The sequence below is a fragment of the Equus quagga genome, chromosome 4, assembly GCF_021613505.1.
Source record: "Equus quagga isolate Etosha38 chromosome 4, UCLA_HA_Equagga_1.0, whole genome shotgun sequence".
NCBI lineage: Eukaryota > Metazoa > Chordata > Mammalia > Perissodactyla > Equidae > Equus > Equus quagga.
This window is the reverse complement of record NC_060270.1, coordinates 14,614,732-14,635,591: the sequence shown is the minus strand read 5'-3', so window position 1 is coordinate 14,635,591 and position 20,860 is coordinate 14,614,732. Positions and strand designations below refer to the sequence as shown.

Below are 20,860 nucleotides of genomic sequence, written 5' to 3'. Positions count from 1 at the left end.
TTTAGCAAAACTATTCCTCCAAAACGAAGGAGAAACTAAACATTTCCAGGTAAGAGCAGGAGTGAAGCCTGGTCTTCCTGCTCAGCTTTTGCTGTGTATATTTGTCTTTGACAGAGGGGGAAGTGAAAGTTTTCCTGTAGTTTTTGGCTGGAGTAAAGCAGTCATTGATAAGTTTTCTATCTTGCTAGGCTACCCTTTCCTGGTCTTTCGGTTAGAGAGAATACGCTTTTCCTGGGTCTTTTAAAAATCTGTATTAATTGGTGTTTCCAGGTTTCCAGTTTCTCTAATAGCCAGTCTGAGATACATGAGGCAAAAAGAAAACTCAAGGAACTCATCATTGTGTAGTTACTCAGGTCTCAAGGTCCCTATCTGGTCTTCCTTCTCTTCATCTTTCAGAGTCTTCTTAGTTTTATTTTACATATAATATCCAGGGCTTTTAGCTTTACTTACTGGGAGGGATAGGAAAAAGTATATAGATTCCATCTTCTTGGTAATGGAACTCTCACATAATTCAATTTTTAACAATCGGCAATAGACTTAAACAGGCACTTCACAAATGATAATATTCAAATGGTCAATATACGCGTGAAAAGATGGGTGTTCAACATCGTTATTCTTGAGTTAAATGAAAATGAAATCTACAAATACAATAATACCAAACATCCAACAGAAGCACTAAAATTTTTTTTAAATTGTCAATATCAAGCATTTTGGCAAGTATATTGGTGAATTAGTGAGAGTTTACATTAGTACAATCATTTTGGCAATATCTATTACAGTTGTATTCTGCATGCCCTTTCACCCACTAATTAAGTCCTAGATATACACCCAAGAGAAAAAATGAATATATCCATCAAAAGGCATATACAAAAATGTCACAGAAGACTTATTTGCGGTTGCCAAAACTAAAAACAATTCAAATGTCTATCAACTCTAGAATGGATAAATAAATTGTAGTAATAGTCATAAAATTAAATACTACACAGCAATAAAAAAGAAAGAAGAAAACTATGCTGTGGATGAATCTCACAAAATAATGAGTGAATTCAACATCACTAATCATTAGGGAAATGCAAATCAAAACTACAATGAGATATCACCTTACACCAGTTAGAATGGCTATAATCACCAAGACAAAAAATAGCAAATTCTGGAGAGATTGCAGAGAAAAGGGAACCCTCGTTCACTGCTGGTGGGAATGCAAACTGGCACAGCCATTATGGAAAACAGTATGATTTCTCAAAAAATTAAAAATAGAAATACCATATGACCCAGCTACCCCACTACTGGATATTTACCCAAAGAACTTGAAATCAACAATGCAAGGAGACTTATGCACCTCTATGTTTGTCGCAGCATTATTCACAATAGCTAAGATGTGGAAGCAACCCAACTCCCACTGACTGATGATTACATAAAGAAGATGCGGTGTATATACATAATAGAATACTACTCAGCCATAAAAAAGATACAATCGTCCCATTCACAACAACATGGATGGACCTTGAGGGTATTATGTTAAGTGAAATAAGCCAGACAGAGAAAGACAAATACTGTATGATTTCATTCATATGTGGAAGATAAACACACGGACAAAGAGAATAGTTTAGTGATTACCAGGGGGAAGGGAGTTGAGGTGTGGGCACAGGGAGCGAAGGGGAGCACTTATATGGTGACAGACAAGTAATAATGTACAACTGAAATTTCACAATGTTATATGATTATGACTTCAATAAAAATAATAAAATAACAATAATTGGGGTGAGGAGGGGCTGAGGGAGTAGATGAAATAGGATAAACCATGAGTTTATCATTGTTGGAGCTGGATGATAGGTACATTAGGTTCATTGTATTATCCTATTTTCATATATGCTTGAAATTATCCATAAAAAGAAAGTTTTTTTTAAAAAAAGATTTTCTTTTACCCAAAAGCTATGTAATATGAAAGAGAAGAACCCTAGAAACACTACTGTATTTTGTGTATCTTTACTGATATTAAACATTGAGAGACCCTAAATAAATTACTACTATGGATAAGAACTCAGGTGTTTGGAATCTGAAGGAGAAAGTTTCATTTCCTTAGATTACTGGTGTGCAATTGTATATATGATGTGAATTTACAGATGTTTTATATTAGAAATATTGCCAACAATTTTAGTGGTCTGTAAAGTTCTTTCAATACCTCATACAGCACAAACCACAATCGGGGGTTTGATTATGTCATTTAAAAGTTTACTTTTAAATAGTTAGAGTGGTATAATTATTTCAGGGAAATAGTCAACTATTTTTCAGTTAAAATTTAACATGCTTTAATAACCACATTTTTCCTTACGTCACAATACTATGATTGAATTTTTTCCTTCCTTTTAGACGTGTCACTTACTATCTTTAATCCAAGCACAACTTAAATGAGTAACTAAATTAAAATAAGAATTGCATAACATCTGAATGTGTAAAATGCACACACTATTTTCAGTTTCCCTAAACTCTGCATAACCACTTATTTTCATGTTCATTAGGTCAATTATTGAACAACCTGCAGCTCTATAAAGCCTATTTCCTGTTGATCTCTCTTTATATATAAAAATATAAGGACCAGGTGACTAACATTCACATTATTAACTATATCACCAAATGTCCATAACTACCAAGTTAGTATTGTGCCTAGTGGAGCATCCCAAATCCACACAGAACTTGTACAAAAGGATTTGATGCCAAGACTTACTGCTACACTACGGTAAATGGGAGTCTCAAATAGCAGGTAGGGAAATTCCAGCCCTATTTGACAAATATGCAGTGATTCAGAGAAAGAAACAGCTTGGGGAAAAGGCAAACGATTTTGACACTGGTGCTGTGTTTGCATGTACCAACTTCCTTCCCATTCCAACACTCTAAGGCCTTTCGTGGAAGATTCTCCTTCCCACAATGATCTCACATTGTAGTAGGAAGGTAGGAAAACTAAAAGATGAATTAGAACTCAGAGCCGTGTGACCTTGGGGAAGACGCTTATTCTTTCTGTGCCTCAGTTTCATCATCTATATAATAGTGGTTATAATCTCTACCCTCCCTACCACACAGGACTGTCAGGACCGTCAGGACCATCACCTTATACAGTGTTCTCTGAGACAACTTTGAAAATCTTGTAGCTTTCTATAAGTGTATTACTAGCAGTATTCTATATACATTAAAAATGTTTCTTAATAATAATAATAATGAATGAAAACTCAAGCACAAAGAGCATGTAGTGTTTGGTCCTATTAATATGAAATGCAAAAACAGGCAGACTATTCAAGAGTGATAGAAATCCAAATAATGGTAATTCTAGGGGAAGGGATATTGACTGGAAAAAGGTATAGGAGATATTCTGTGTTGCTGGAAATACACTGTAACTTTGTCTGGGTTGTGGTCTCATGGCTTGATATATATGCAAAAATTAATTGATTTGGAAATCTAATATTTGCGTGTGTGTGCATGTTGGTTGAAATTTGATAAAAAAAATTTTAAGATTTTCTTCTATTTCACTTTCCGATCAACTCTATTGGCTATACACTGGACATCCTTGTAATCCAGAATCATTCAACTTTTGAGAACTTGTTTTTAAACCACATCTTCCTCAACAACCTAGTCTTTCTACATTAATTCCCACTATATTTACTCTTCAGTTTCCTTAAGATATACAGTCTTCTTATCTATCAAGACCAAAGATATTGCCCCAACACCCACTACAGGGAACTATAGAAAATATCTTGAACATATCACAGTATTTCACAAAACCCTGTTTATACATAAGCTTAGTTTATCAAAATCGGCTAAGGCATTACCTCATTTGTGCCAAGCTCTAATTAATTCTCAGAAAAAGTTCATCATTTCCTTACATAAATAATTTTTGGTTAGCAAACTCAGGAGTAAATTTTCCTGGGTAAAATCTGAAACCAGTCACCATATACAAAGGGCAAAGAGAGACCAAAGAAAGAGGCAGACCACTCTAGATTGCTGGGTGGCAGGTTTACTAAGAATACTTACTTATCAGGCTTGTCTTGGGCAGACACAAGATAAGTAGATCTCCACATGCACCACCAGAATCTTAAAAGTTTATAGAGAGGCCTTACCTGGGTTCAGTTACCTATGTCATCCAGGTGGTCTCAACAACACATTACTCTCTGAGGCTGTGTCCTTGAAAATGGCTCCCACTGCGTGAACCGGGAGCAGAGCACACATTCCAGACAGGAGCAGGGGTGAGGAGCCTCTGATTGCCTGAGTATAGCTCAAGGGTCAAACAGCGGTCACATCCTCTTGATGATTTCCTTCAACAATAATTACCATAACTGCTTTTATTATTATGTATACTACACTATTGATAACTGTTTAATACAAGTAAGCTGCTTTGGGGAAGAAATCACTTATCATTTACTTCTGTACCCCCCAAGACTCCCATGCATATAGAAATAATGCAGATAAGGTGATTTTTATTTTGCCAGGGACTCCCATTTCTTCACTAAACTCATCCATTCAACCAGTTCCTGCCTGTCTTAATAAGGCTCAAATCCTGCTTCGTCTGGAAAGCCTTCGCTGATCATCTCAGTCAAAAATGATCATGAACTATCTTCTCCTGGATGATTATAGTACACAGGCTATGCCACTCATGTGGCAGTTATTATGCACCAAAATATTTCTTAAAGGATATGAGTTAAACAGGTTTTTATTAAAAAAATCAATTTGTTAAAAATTAGAAGTAAATAGGTTTTAATATTTATTAAACTTAACCATAAAGGGTGGACTTCACTTAAAAATGAAAGAAGGATGGGTGTCCTGGTGGCGCAGCAGTTAAGTTCACACGTTCTGATTCAGCAGCCCAGGGTTCGTCAGTTTGGATCCCAGGTGTAGACATGACACCATTTGTACAGCCACGCTGTGGCAGGCGTCCCACATTAAAGTAGAGGAAGATGGGCATGGATGTTAGCTCAGGGCCAGTCTTCCTCAGCAAAAAGAGGAGGATTGGCATCAGATGTTAGCTCAGGGCTAATCTTCCTAAAAAAAAAAATGAAAGAAGAAATCACAGACAAAAAGCATCAATAGGTCTTAGTATATAAAAAACTTAAAGTTAGCAATGGTGAAATTTTTAAAAACCATAATGAAAATTTAAAAAGATAAACAATGAATGAGAGGAAATCACTCACAGTAGATATTACAGAAACAAACCGTGACTAACTGTTTATTTTCCACTGAATTCCACCCAAATAAATCAGAGGAAAAAAAGTAGAAAATACAGTTATGTCTTCCTTGTAGTTATTGGGGAGGAATAAAGTGGGACTGGAGAAAGATGTAACACAGAGAACAAAAAATAAAAATGAAAAATATCCTTAAAATAAACATGAATGTCTTTCTTGATAAATGTATAGATATAGCGAATATTTCATTTGCTAACATTAATTCTAACTCTAAAAGAAGATACCTTGCATGCGATCCTTATGTTTCCATCCAAATGAGTTATTCAGAAACAACCCCAACTTTTATTTCATTAAAACATTGTGTGCACCTTATGGCTTTTAAAAGTCTTTCTTAGTTTCCTTAACTGACCATCCCCAAAATGAATTTACACTGCTAACTTTGTGAAAATAATTTCCTTCAACAAAGTCTATTGCTTTGCGGCCGCTACAAGACCACACAGGAAGGCTGTGAATGCTTCTCTGCCAGCCAGAAGGATAATTTATTCAGAGAACTTTTACTATTTACTTCTGTCTTTGGTAGGTTCACCTTTCACTTCCCTACTTTTCCACCTCTCTTCTCTGCACATCCCTTTTCATAGGCATCAAAATAGCTTCACAAAGGCTTTGTGTGAGCAAAATTATAAACAGGTATTACATATGCCAAATAAGTATCCATCTAGATTTCAAAATTATTACAAAATTTCTCCCAAAATATTTTATGATGAAAGTGGGAATGTGAAAATCGGCTCAATGGTAATATCACTAAGTAATTTCAGTTATAATATCCTCTACATATTATGTTTAGAAAAAAGAAATGAGTATATCATTGTTCCTTAAAAAAAAGACCCAGAAGTGAAAGTCCACCTTGCCTGTCTTGATTCTATTCTCCTACATGCCTAGAACAGGCATTCTCTTTTTTGCTTTTTCTCACCCAGAAACTTGCATCCTCATATTTCAAAATCTCTACCATCCTAACTTATCCAGGAAACTAACTCCTACCAGAATCCTGGGCAAATAGTATTCATCCGCTCTTTGCCAGAAATCCACTGTTCAAAAGCTTTAAATTAACGTAGCAATACAATTTCTGGAGATTCTTTTTCACCCTTGTTTAATAAACATGGCCTTAAGTCTTCAAAGGTAGACTTAGGCGTGCAGGAGCAATGATGCTGTGTAGCACCTTCTAGGACTGTACCTCATCAGCCAATCAAATCAAGAACTATGAACCTGAAGCCAATGGGTGCAGACCAGGGGCGGGGCTTGGAGCAAGTAACTGTCAGCGAGGAGCAGTTGGTTGTGGCTGCTCTGGGGTGAACGGAATAGCTAGGCTCCACTTCTCACATACCACAGCATACTTCTCCTGAGGCTATGGATGGTGAGCCCTCACCTAATTTCCCTTTTAAGAAGTTGCCCTTCCTCTCTGGTACATTCTCCCTCAACCTCCCCTCCGAGAGGAACAAATGTTCCCACAGTATTCCAGCTGCAGATTCAGCCAGCTGTTCCCTCCTGGAGTTTTATAGCAGCCAATCAAGGACTTTCCCAAAGATCAACCAGTTGCTCAGTTTGAATTTCTACCTCAGCCCCTGCCCTCCCCCATGACACTTCCTCTATCAACTTTCCTTATTATTCACCTGGCTCATGCTGTTCCCTTTGCCTTAATGAGGCACTGAGGGGAAAGCACACTGACGCCTGCATTTCCTCAGGTGTATGGAGCTGAGCCAAGACGAGGAAGGGCGCATTGTGAGTGAAGAGCACTAGGAGGCCAACAGACCGCGCACCTCCCCAGCCTGTGAGTAAGATGGCTGCTGTGTTGCATGGTAGGAGGTTTACTGAGGAGACAATCCAACCCCAGTTGTTGTATCTGTCATAATAAGCAAGTGCTTGGCACCTTGGGAAGATCACTGGGATCCCACGGTGCCCTCTTCAGGATACTTTTGTCATGTAATTCCTTCAAAATGTAGTCATTGAAAGAAGGAAAGACTTCTCATTTTCAGGGACAAGGTGAATGATTGTGACTTGCACTCCATGAGAAAGAGAATTTCTCAAGGTCGACTGACTGTTGAGGACAAATCCACATGCCATTTTTGAGAGGGCAGTCATCAGTTAACTCCACACACAAAGAGAATTGAGGCCTTATCTAATTTATTGATGATAAATTACCGTAGGAAACCCATGTGGTAATTTCAAGACAAACCGATTTTTCCTTAATGAGACATGGACTCATAAACACATCCAATGTTGTCAAAAGTCAGTTTAACCGGAAGAAGGAGTTTTAATTTTAATTATATTGAAAATCTGTTTCTTCTCACTGCTACTTCTTCATTCATACCTTTAAAAATATAAACTAGAGTAATATTAGCATTTACATGCTGACTTCAGATGAGATCATTTCTTAGGGGAAAGGTTTGTTAGGAGAATTTGGAGTGGAGGTTGAAGAAGCTAAACCGAGTGTTTGGCACATATTCCCAACCAGAGAGTACAATTCTGTTGAACTTGATCATATATATCCTTGAATTTCCAGAATAATTAAGACTTGGAGTAATTTTATTCTTTTCTGAAAGGGATTTATTAGGATTGAATGTATAAACACTTATTAAAGTTTTCAAACAGTTTTAGAAATGGGAAAAATCCTTACGAGAAAATATCTCCCTACTTCCAGTTTGGAAAACAATAGACTCCTTTCCTGTATTAAATTCTGAAAGCATGTAGGAATGTATAACTGTGATGCAGAAAATAGTTTTCCTTTTTTGGTCAAGCCTGCTTGGTCTGGGAGTAACAGTGGGCAAGTTAATAAGTGACGTTGACAATGTTTTCCCAAATAGTTTCGTGTTAACTAAAAGCAAACCTTGTCAGTCTATCGCAGCATTCTTCTCTAATGGCGTGGGCTTCTCCTGGATCAGTGCTTCTAAACAATCGCTGCTCATTAGAATCACTGAGAAGTTTTTGAAGTTTCCAATACCCAGGCTGCACCTCGGGCCAATTAAATTAACCTCTGGAGGTGTCACCCAAGAATCAGTATTTTGAAAACCCTGTAAGTGATTCCAAAGTGTAGCCAAGATTAAGGATCTCTACCAGAGGGATAGCTGAACTTGCTCTGCTCTGTCACTTATATTACTACCAAGATCCACTGGGCTACCTCCAGCTCTTGACATGTTAAAGTGAGGTTAAGGAATTTAGAAATCCTTTGAGGAAAAACAACAAACAAACAAAAAAAAGCAGCCCTTGACATCAGGAACGGGTCTGACAGAGCTAGGTCTCACTCAGTGTTTCAACAAGCTAGCCTGATGCTCACAGCTAGTCTAACATTATCCTGTTGGACATAATCTCACAGAACGTCAACATCAGATGAGTTTCCTCTGAGACCACAATAAAGCAAGACAAAATCAAAGTCACCATGCAACCCAAACAATACCAAACATCCCCTCTCTTGGGTAACATGAGTGACTGCTGCTTCTGTACCCATGACAGCTTTATCCTCATTCGAGTTGGCCCTCTCTAGAGATAAGACTTATTGAGATACCCAAGCACAGAGCTCTCCTTGCTTTCTGACAGCACCCAGTCTAAAGAAAATCCTCATTTCCTTAGGCTCGCTCCAAAATTACTCAGCACAGCCCGGATTCGCAATAAGTTCTTTCTAACATCCTTTTACTGAAACAGCCCACAGTTCCCCAGGGTCAATGTTCTCCCTCGCTGTGACAAATAATAAACTAAACTTACCAACAACAGAAGTGTTCCTGGTGGTCTTTGCCTAAAGGGCATGGATACGCTTTCTCACAAAACCTGACTCAAAAATATTGAAAAGAAGCCTTGCATGCAGACAGTCTGATCACAGAGTCAGTACTTTTACATCGGTGCTAATATGATACAACCTCTGTACGTGATGTTTACATCAAGGCTCTTTGATGCTAGTGATACAAGTGGAAAACGGCATAAAGTATAATTATATAAGAATGAACCCAACTATGTAAATAAAACGTATAAGAGCCACTAGATGACATGACTGTGGATAATTTTTTTCTGTTTTGAAATGTTTCTTTACATATTTATTTCAAAAGTCTTCACAATAAGTATGTATCCATTTAATTAATTTTCTCTTTCAAAACATTATTTTTGGAATCAGAAAAGAGCATATAAGAAATATATATATATATATGAAACTGAAAAAGCAGGCATTGCTGGATTATGAGAGGAAGTTTAGTAAAACTAAATGAATGCTTAGCAAGGCAGCCAGATACGATGCTAATGGCGGACTCTAGAAAATCTTAAGCCACTATTATAAGAAACTGAATTGGAAGAATTGCCTGCATGAAGTTTAAGATCCCTGATGTAACACTTTCCTTACCAGGGAAGCAGGTGAGACTGGCAGACTACAGCTATTATTTATTTTTTCAAACCAAGACACATCGTGGCCCTGTTGCTCCTCTTCTAAGAAGTAACATTGAGATAGAATGTGTAATATCTCCCCTGTCCTAAATCCTTTCAGTTTCAATATTTTTCTTACATTCTTGCTTGCTACGTAAATCTATAAAAGTTAGAGAAATCTCTTTTTCTGGCCCATGAGTGGCCCAAATGAGATAAAAGAAAGTTATGCTTTGATATCATCATGGTCTACTAATTTCTGTCTGGATAGAACAACAAAAGATATCAGAATATTCTTCCCGATCCCACTTCCCACTTTGGAATAGCTGCCACAACATGTTTCCAGAGGCTCAGATAAGCTGAGGACAAACCCCTCAGCTGTCCATCCCCAGAGCTAAGTAACCTGCACCAGCTTATGGTCATGATGACCAGTTAGATGAAAAATCCTTTCAGGGGCCAGCCGGGTAGCGCAGTGGTTAAGTTTGCGTGTTCCGCTTTGGCGGCCTGGGGTTTGCCGGTTCAAACGATCCCAGGTGGACCTTTGCATCACTAGGCAAGCCATGCTGTGGTAGGTGTCCCACGTATAAAGTAGAGGAAGATGGGCATGGATGTTAGCTCAGGGCCAGTCTTCCTCAGCAAAAACAGGAAGATTGGCAGCAGATGTTAGCTCAGGGCTAATCTTGCTCAAAAAAAAAAAAAAAAAAAAAGATCCTTTCAGGCAGTTGGATAGATGCAGGGTGAATATAGCTGAATAGTACCTGGCATTGTAAGTGAACACAGAGTGACACTGGCTAGTCTCTATCCCTTGGGGTTGTACCTTTCTATCTCATTTAAATCGAAAGCATCATAGAAGGAGGAGGCATTCCTAATTTTGGCAGACCCTCAGATATCACTATAAATAATTAAGGAATTAAGGAGAAATGCAGGCTTTTTTTCCCTTTTTTTAGATAAGCATTAGAAAGCCATTGAGAAAGTAAATCTTACATTCTTTTGACCCTGTGTTAGTTTTGCAGAGTCCTAAGAACTGGATTCAGATGATCCGTGAGAAACAACAGGATGACGTCCAGTTCCGGTCCTTCTAATTTATCTTTTTTAAACAAAGGCTCTACTGGTCCCTGGATGGATTTATTCAGGACTGGGATCGAGAATCAATCTGAGGGCCTCCCTGAAATCATTCTAATATTGTCTTTAATCTGTACAGTTGGAGGTAGGTGTAAGTTTCTTTATTTGAGTTTATACTTTGGATATGTCTTGTAAATGCCACCATATGGAATTAAGGAAAGTAGCAATAATAGGAAATTAGAATTTTGTTCCTAAATTCATACCTTTATTCCAAGATTTTCAATCAAATGAATCTAACAGTAATCTGTCTCTTAGAAGAGACAAGTAGAATCTGATCCATATTCTTTACCTCTATTGGATTCAAACTATTCCCACGTTCTTACTTGCTAGGTCATGGTTATATTTAAATGACCGGGAGAGTTGAAGCAAAGAAGCAGAAAATCAAGGATTGGGGGATTTTCTTGTTATCTGCGTTATCATATACTATAGTTTCATTCATATTGAAAAGTTGGTTGTCCTACCACTTTCTTCCCTTACACAAAGAATTTTTAAAGTGATAGGTCTTCTGGATGGCTCAGTTACTTTTTAACTGGGTAGGGTGTCTCATACGTTTTATCGAAATGATAAACTGTGCCTAACTCTCCTGAGAAGAAAAGAATAATGTAGCGATCTAAAGAAAGCACTTTTTTTTGTATTCTTTGACCTGATCAGGGTTTGTGTTACAAAGAAGCAGAAAACATGAAACTGAAGGAAATGCTGTGATGTTGCTTATTGCACTTGGATAGCAATGATGAACACAGTTAAACAAAGTTAAATACTCATCATAGGCTTTTTAATCTGTAGTAGATAACTGGTAATTGGTAGCTAGTTTTTCCCCTTGGTCAAATTATTATAGCTACTTCCTCACTGTTATCTTGGGAATCAATCAGGAGATTTCATGAAAATTTAGTTATTTATTAACCTCTCATTGCAGGATTGCTAAAGAAACTAATATCTGATTTATAGCGTGTACTAAAACTGCTATAAATATTTTGATAGTAATCCAAGAGCCAATGATTGTTAGCAATATTTACTAAAGATTCTAAGGAAATGAGAAACTTCATAGAAGAGGTAAAGCAAGAATCTAGTGGATTAACAATTACATGGATTCTGTGTGCTTAAGTGTGAGAGTTTCAATTACAGGAATATAAGAAGTGAGTACAGGAATGGTATTTCATTGTTCTCAGTACTGAGAAACCATGCCAAATTAAAGTTCTATAAATGCGATATTTTGCTGCCTTTTAGTAAAGATATTTATTTTTTTGCAGCATTTTTAAATCTACACTTGAAAGACTTTCCAATTCCTCTCCCTGTGATATTATTTTTCATTGGATGCAGTTTTGAAATGTTAAGTTTTACATCTGACCAGGTGTGTGTAGTAAATATGAATATTGTGTACTATATCTAAGACTCATATAAATACAAAGATGACTTAAGAAAATTTGTAAAAATACTTATTTCTTCACTATTCTGCCAGTTGATAGATGATTGTGGTGTGGATAACATCAGATCATAAGAGTAGAGAAAGGAACGAGGCATGAAAGAGCTCAGATCCAGCTAAACATAGTCAAAATAGGGCCTAGGTATGAAATGAGTTAGGCAATGCAAAATGAGTACACATAGAGCTACTGGGAGTGTGAGTAGCTAATGCACATCTAAACAGAGTTTACACCCTCAGACAAGAAATTGGTTAACGAGATAGAAGCCCAGAGAGGCTTTGAGCTGCTGGTAACAAGACTCTAGTAGCAAGAGAATTCTGACATTGAACCAATCTGTTGCCTTAGTTAAGAATGTTCCATGAGGTTCCCATTCAAACAGAGACTAGTCTCTAAGTGTGTCTGGCTTAGACTATATTAAGAAACACAAGATGAAACTCTTACCTGGAGTTGGAAATGGGGAGCAATGCAAACTATATAGTCAAGGCAGCTACAGTGTTACTAAACAGTTGGGAACAACTGGAGTCAGGTAGTGGAGAGAGAACATACTTGGTATAAGGGATATGGAATACATTATTGACACATTAAATAGTCCTCTAACCCAGGGGTCAGCGGCAAACTTTTTCTGTAACAGGCCATATAGTAAATATCTAAAGATAAAGAAGGTTATAAAAATATTTTAAATTTAAACCTATCTGTCCTTTTGCCCCAGAGGGAGACATTACCTTTATTATACTAGACAGTATACTAAACCTGCTCTTTGCTCTGAAAGGAGATGCTTGCTCTATCTCCCAAAGCTGTTAGCCATGCAAACATTCTTGAAAAGGTAGTTGGGAAGAAAAGCAATCAGTGCCACCACGCATAAGACGTGGAGAAACGCAAGAGACCTGTGTAGATCATCTCCCAAATGAGATATCACCCAACACAGTTGGTACTCAGTGTTTTCTTCAATGAATGAAATGTTAAATGGATGCCCATAATAGGATTTACAAATATCAACCAAAAATTTATGATGAACACCATTAATTAGTTATTTCATGAGCTGCATTAACTTCGCAGCCTCCATCCCCGCTATCCTTCCACACACATCTTCTATATAAGCCGTGGCTGATTATTTGTGGCTTCTGAAATTTGATATGATTCTTTTACTGCTTTGTGGATTTCATTCACGATAATCCATCCACCTGAAATCTCGTTCTTCCTCTTGTATGCCTGAAAATCTACATATTCTCTAGTGTCCATGTCAATGTACTTCCTATACCTGTTCTCTAAAAAAGTAAAATTGGCATGGAGATATGCAGTAACTTTCCACTGTAATTGGAAATATGATGGAAATTACAATTAAAGAGTTAAAACTTTAGCACTTACTACATTGCGATGTTTCTTTTTCTCTATTGCTAGAGATAGGATGCCTGGCACATAGTCTATGCTAATAGAAGGATGGATGAATGAGAAAATGACATATTTTTATATTATTAGGTCCAAAGATATGCAGATGCCATACAATGGATAGATCCAGGCTTATTTTTTGATATATTTACACCAATAATTATCTTTAATGTTGCATTTGACATGGATGTTTACATGCTCAACAAGTTATTTTGGCAGGTAAGAAGTATTCTTTTTCAATAATATCATTTATTCTGTTATCTATGTTCAGATTTTTTAAAAATTTGCCCCAAATTAGGAAGCAAAGAAGACAGGGGAAAAGTGCAAGGTATGGGAGAAGTCAATTCAGCTTTATATTCTGCTGAATAAACCGTATCTTGGCAATTGTCCAGCATATTGAAGACAGGAAAAAAACTCATGGAGGAAAAAAGTATTTCTGAAAACCCAATCAGCAGAACGTAATGCCAGTTATAATTCGAACTCTGAGATGCTATAAGAGAGCTAACATGAAATATATAAGATCTAGTAAAAGGAAATTGTTGATAAAAGTTGTGGTTTTTTCATCTATGTGTTGAGGATGGTGTTTACACTCCAAAATCTTTATTGTGGTTACTTTCTAGGAGATGAGATTGTGTGTGAATGGAATAGTTTTAAGATAAAATTTCAGCCTACTACCTCTAGACTTAAATAATGTTGGAATTTCCCAAACTACCATGAAACGTTTTAAAGGAGAATTTAAAGAACAAAATTTATTTCTGTGTTTCTAATAACACCACAAAAGTGCCTAATTCTTAGTATGGCACTTAAGATCTTCCATGATGTTCATGATCCTCTTCTCTAGCCGTCAAAATGCCCCCTGTTGCTTTTGACTTCCAAGACTGTCTCTTCACTAGTGCCTCTATTGGTCTGTAGGCACATAGTTCAGTCTTTGGCCATTGCGTTAGGCATGTGACCCAGACTGGGCCCATTATACATAAGGGGGTTCCTTTTTCTCACTGTAACATCCTACCACATCTTCTTTGTCCATTCACCTATCAATGGACACTTAGGTTGTTTCCATATCTTGGCTATTGTAAATAATGCTTCAATGAACATAGGGGCGCATATATCTTTTCAGATTAGTTTTTTCATATTTTTCAATAAATACCCAGAATTGGAATAGCTAGATCATATGGTAGTTCTCTTCTTAATTTTTTTTCTTCTTGCCAAAGTCCCCAGTACATAGTTGTATATTCTAGTTGTAGGTCCTTCTGGCTCTGCTGTGTGGGATGCCACCTCAACATGGCTTGATGAGCAGTGCTAGGTCCGTGCCCAGGATCTGAACCAGTAAAACCCTGGGCCGCCAAAGCGGAGTGCACGGCCCCTCTTCTTAATTTTTTTGAGGAATGCTGTATTCCACAGTGGCTGCACCAATTTACATTCCTACCACTAGTATATGAGGGTTCCCTTTTCCTCACATCCTCTCCAACACTTGTTATATCTTGTCTTTTTGATAATAGCCATTCTAACATACAAGAGGTGATATTTCATTGTGGCTTTGATTTGCATTTCCCTAACAATTAGTGATGCTAAACCTCTCTTCATGTGCCTGTTGGCCGTCTGTGTGTCTTCTTGGGAAAAAATGTCTACTCAGATGGCCTGGTGAGTGATGCCGTGTCCACGCCCAGGATCCAAACTGGCAAAACCCTGGGCCGCCAAAGCAGAGCACGGGCGAACTTAACCACTCAGCCATGGGGCCGGACCCTCTGCTCGTTTTTTAATTGACTTATTTGTTTTTTGGTTGTTGAGTTGTATGAGTTTTTTAATATATTTTGGATATTAACCCTTTATCAGATATATGATCTGCAAATATCTTCTCCCATTCAGTAGGTTGTCTATCCGTTTCACTGATGATTTCCCTTGCTGTGCAGAAGCTTTTTAGTTTAACATAATCCCTTCTGTTTATTTTTGCTTTTGTTTCCCTTGCCTGAGGAGACGTATCGAAGAAGATGTTGCTAAGACCGTTGCCAAAGAATGTACTGTTTATGATTTCTTCTAGGAGTTTTATGGTTTCATGTCTTACATTCAACTCTTTAATACATTTAGATTTAACTTTCGTGTGTGGTGTAAGACAATGGTCTACGTTCATTCTTTTGTGTGTGGCTGTCCAGTTTTTCCAATACCATTTATTGAAGAGACTTTCCTTTCTCCATCTTATATTCTTGGCTCCCTTGTCAAAAATTAGCTGTCAGGAGATGTGTTGGTTTATTTCTGAGCTCTCAATTTTGTTCCTCTGATCTGTGTGTCTGTTTTTCTGCCAATACCATGCTTTTGTTTTGATTACTATAGCTTTGTAGTATAATTTGAAATCAGGGAGTATGATTCTCTAGCTTCGCTCTTTTTTCTCAGGATTGCTTTGGCTATTCAGGATCTTTTGTGGTTCCGTGAAAATTTTGGAATTTTTTGTTCTATTTCTGTGAAAGATGTCATTGGGATTTTGATAGGGTTTGCATTAAATCTGTAGACTACTTTAGGTAACAGGGACATTTTTACAATGTTAATTCTTCCAATCCATGAGCATGAAATATCTTTCCATTTCTTTGTGTCTTCTTCAATTTCGTTCAACAGCGTCTTATAGTTTTCAGGGTAAAGTCTTTCACCTCCTTGATTAAATTTATTGTTAGGTATCTTATTCTTTTTGTTGTGATTCTAAATGAAATTGTTTTCTTAATTGCTCTTTCTGATAGTTTGTCGTTATTGTATGGAAATGCAACAGATTTTGGTATATTGATTTTGTACTCTGCAACTTTGCTATGTCAATTTATTATTTCTAATAGTTTTTTGGTGTATCTTTAGGGTTTTTTATATAAAGTCACATCATCCACAAATAGTGGTGGTTTTACTTCTTACTTCTTCTTTTCTTCTTTTCCAATTTGGATACCTTTTATTTTATTTTATTTTATTTTTACCTAATTTCTCTGGCTGGAACTTCCAATGCTATGTTGGAAAAGAGTGGAAAGATGGGCATCTTTGTCTTCTTCCTGATCTTAGAGGGATAGCTTTCAGATTTTCACCAGTGAGTATGCTGTTAGATGTGGGTTTGCTATATATGGCCTTTATTATATTGTGGTGCATTCCTTCCTAACCCATTTTATTGAGAGTTTTTATTATAAATGGATGTTGAATCTTGTCAAATGCTTTTTCTGCATCTATTGAAATGATCATATGATTTTTATCCTTCATTTTGTTAATGTGATGTATCACATTGATTGGTTTTGCAGATGTTGAACCATCCTTGTATTCTTGGAATAAATCCCACTTGATCTTGGTATATAATTCTTTTAATGTATTGTTATATTCGATTTGCTAGTATTTTGTTGAAAATTTTTGCTTCTATGTTCATTAGGGACATTGGCCTATAATTTTCTTTTCTTCTCCTGACTTTGGGCTTCGGTTGTTTGTTTTCTAACTCCTTTAAGTGTAAGGTTAGATTATTTAATATTTTTCTTGTTTGTTTAGGTAGGCCTTTATTGCTATATGCTTCCCTCTTAGCACTTTTGCTGCATGCCATAGATTTTTGGTATGTTGTATTTTTATTTTCATTTGTCTTCAGTTTTTTTAAAATTTCTCCTTTGATTTGTTTGCCAATAGTTGTTCAGTAGTATGTTGTTTACTCTTCACATATTTGTGATTTTTCCAGGTTTCTGCTTGAATTTTACTTCTAGTTTCATACCATTATGATTGGAAAAAATGGTTGATGTGATTTCAATTTTATTAAATTTATTGAGACTTATTTTGTGTTCCAACACATGATCTATCCTTGAGAATGTCCCATGTGCACTTGAGAAGAATGTATGTTCTGCTGCTTTTGGATGGAATGTTCTGTGTATGTCTTTTAAGGCCTTAAATGGTCTAATGTTTCTGGTCTAATGTTTCATCTAAGGCCAATGTTTCCTTGTTGACTTTTTTGTCTGGATGATCTGTCCATTGATGTAAGTGGGGTATTAAAGTCCCCTACTATTATTGTGTTGCTGTCAGTTTTGCCTTTTAGGTCTGTTAATAATTGCTTTATATATTTTTGTGCTCATATGTTAAGTGCATATATATTAATAAATGTTATGTCTTCTTAATGTATTGTCCCTTTTATCATTATATAATGCCCATCTTTGTCTCTTGTTACCTTTTTTGGCTTGAAGTCTATTTTGTCTGATCTAAGTATTGTTATACCCACTTTCTTTTGGCTGCCATTTTCTTAGAGTATCATCTTCCATCCTTTCACTTTGAGCCTCTGTTTGTCTTCAGAGCTGAGATGAGTTTCGTGAAGGCAGCATATAGTTGGGTCTTGTTTTTTAATTCATCCAGCCATTCTGTGTCTTTTGACTGGTCAATTCAATCCACTTGTATTTAGGGTGATTGCTGATATATGAGGACTTAGTACTGCCATTTTATCTTTTGTTTTCTGGTTGCCATATATCTCCATTGTTTCTTTTTCCTTGTGTTTCTGTCTGCCATTTTAGTTTGGTGGTTTTCTATGGTGTTTTCTCAGTTCCGTCTTTTTTTATGTCTTGTGTCTATGCATTATATTTTAGTTTTGTGGTTGTCATGAGGTTTGTATAAAACATCTTATAAATAAAATAGTTCTTTTTCAGCTGATAACATCTGATCTTCATTTGCCTATACAGGTTCCATCCTTTTCCTCTTCCCTATTTATTCCCCTTAAAATTTCTTGTAAAGAAACTCTAATGGTGATGAACTCCCTCAGCTTTTGTCTGGGAAAGCTTTTATTTTTCTTTCATATCTGAAGGATAACTTTGCTGAATAGAATGTTCTTGGCTGATAGTTTTTAATCTTTCAATATTTTAAGAATGTTTTTCCACTCTCTCCTGGCCTGCAAAGTTTCTGCTGAAAGATCTGCTAGTAACCTTGGGATTTCTTTGTGGGTGATTGTCTTTTTTTCCCTGGATGTCTGTAAAATCCTTTGTTTGTCATTGACTTTTGACAGTTTTAACATAATGTGTCTTGGAGAAGGTCTTTTTGTGTTGAGACAATTAGATGCTCTATTAGCTTCATGGACTTGTATATCCAATTCCTTCCCCGGTTTGGGAGCATTCTCAGCTATTATATCTTTAAATAAGCTCTTTGCTCCCTTCTCCCTTTCTACTTCTGGAATAATCATTATCTCTATGTTGCCTTTTCTAATGGAGTTGGATAATTCTGTAGAGTTTCTTAATTTTTAGAAAATCTTAGTTCTTTCTCATCTCCTCCCCCGAATCATTTCTAGATTTCTATCTTCGAGCTTGTTAATTCTCCCTTCTTTATAGGCTGCTCTATTTCCATTACTTTCTAATGCATTTTTTATTTCTTTAATTGAGTTCTTCAGCTCCAGGATTTCTGCTTGATTCTGTTTTTTAGAGTTTAAATCTCTTTGGTAAAGTATTCCTTCTGTTCATTAATTTTATTCCTGAGCTTACTGAACTGCCTTTCCAAGTTTTCTTGGAGCTCATTGAGATTCTTTTTAACAGTTGTTTTGAATTCTCTATCAGTTAGAGTATAGGCTCCCTTGACTTTAAATTTGGTTTCCAGAGAATTTTCGTTTTCTTTTTGTGACACTGTTACCATGCTTTTTCATGGTCCTTGCTGTGTTGTTGCTCTGCCAGCATGTTTGAAGTAGTAAGCACCTTTCTTATTTAGGTAAAGCTTTGTTTAGTTTGATTCTAACAATTCAAAAGGTTGATAATTAGAAAGCTTTCTTTTGGTCTTCAGTAGGTAGTGCTCTAGCATAAGTTTTCAGTTTTTCTTGCCTAAGCTGCCTCTTGCTCTACTTGAGAATCAGCACTTTCCACCCTCCACTGCCTCTGCCAGAGGGGTCATTGGTGCCCTTCTTGTCACTACTTGTGCCTCTGGGATGGCTGGTGCCTTGCTACTGTTGGTCTCACTATTGGTCTCTGGTGTTGCCACTGGGGCACCAGGATGGTGGGTGCCTCTGCTGCATCTGGGATCTCCTGGGTCATGAGCAATGCTGCTGTGGTGGGGGAAAAAGGAGGGTGAGGGTGAGCCAGAGGCTCTGGCACCTCCGCTCTATCCAGAGTTGTTGGGTTTGCAGGCACCATTGCCGTGGGGTGGGGGGCAGCATCAGCAGCACTGCTGCAGCTGGAGGTACCAGAGTCACAGACCCCATCACTGCTGCTTCCTGATTCTCTGTGGCTGTGGTTGCCACTGCAGCCAGGAGGCTGGTGTTGCGTGCACCACCTCTGCTCCTGCTGTCAGGTTCCCTGAGGCTGCAGGTTCAGCCACCATGGCCAGGGGCCCAGAATCACAGGCGCTGCCTTTGCTGTTCCCCTGGTTCTACCTCCACTGTGTGTTCAAATCCACCCACCTCCAGATGTACAAGTATGTGGATTTCTATAAAAGTTGTATTTTAAATACCCACCTTCTAAAACTTCCCACACCCACATGTAAAAGAACAAAAGCAGAGCATACTCACAGAAACAGCTATAATTCTAATTCACAAACTATTATAATTTTTTTCTTATCATGTAATATTTGGATCCCGTCAAGGAAAGAACTTGAGAAAAAATAGTCTATTTCTGAAGCAAGGTGTACATTTCTTTCAAAGTAATCAAAACAGTTTTGTAAATATAAGACCAATCCCTAAACTATGTTAGAAGGAAAACTATTAAGATCATTTACACTTTAAACAGAGTCCAAGCAAATGGAGTTCAGACAATGACAAAACAAAAAACAAAATTGAAAAGAATAGAGATATAGAAGTAGTTTGGGCTGGTTCAGGTGATCTCTGCTGAGCCATCCGAGTGTTCAATGGAGGGGTCAGCTAAGGTGTATGAGCTAGAGGCCTCACTCATGTGTCTGTCAGTACTGTTAGTATTGGCTGTCGGCAATGGGTGTCACTGCGACAGATGTATCTCATCATCTAGGAGGTTATTCCAGGCTTCTTTGCATGGTGGTTCGAGTCTCAAACATCAGAAGGAGAGGGCAAGCTCAAATTTGCCAGTCCTTTTACATCTCTATTTGCACCAGATTTGCTTGCGTTCCTATTCACCAAAGCAAATCACATGACTAACCCAAAGTCAGAGTAAGAGATAGCTACTCAATCGCATGAATTCAGAGAGCAGAACTACTTCAGTCACTTTTGCAAACAATATACCATGTGATTTATCAAAGTATCCAGAGGTATTTTGTGGAAGAACAGGATTTGGGCCTCCTGACCCTCAATACTCTTGTCTCAGAACTTCATTTTAATTTGTTCCTTTGAACAGGAGTTAATAATATGAGTCTTCTCACCACTAAAACCTTAAAATGAGAACTCAGCCACGCTAGAGGTAATTATCTATGGGTTCTTGACTTCAGTTTGTCCCTGAGCTAACATCTGTT

The 20,860-nt window shown here is 37.2% G+C and overlaps 1 protein-coding gene across 1 annotated transcript in view; it reads left to right on the top strand.

Annotated features, from left to right (window-relative positions):
* The first annotated feature begins 10,682 nt into the window (after window positions 1–10,682).
* Window positions 10,683–20,860, top strand: part of SLC9C1 (solute carrier family 9 member C1) — an 87,370-nt gene continuing 77,192 nt past the window's right edge. Inside the window, exons 1-3 of the mRNA XM_046658798.1 lie at window positions 10,683–10,770; window positions 11,933–12,033; window positions 13,580–13,708. Coding sequence (XP_046514754.1) covers window positions 10,683–10,770; window positions 11,933–12,033; window positions 13,580–13,708 — 318 coding nt within the window. The remainder of the gene's footprint in view (window positions 10,771–11,932; window positions 12,034–13,579; window positions 13,709–20,860) is intronic.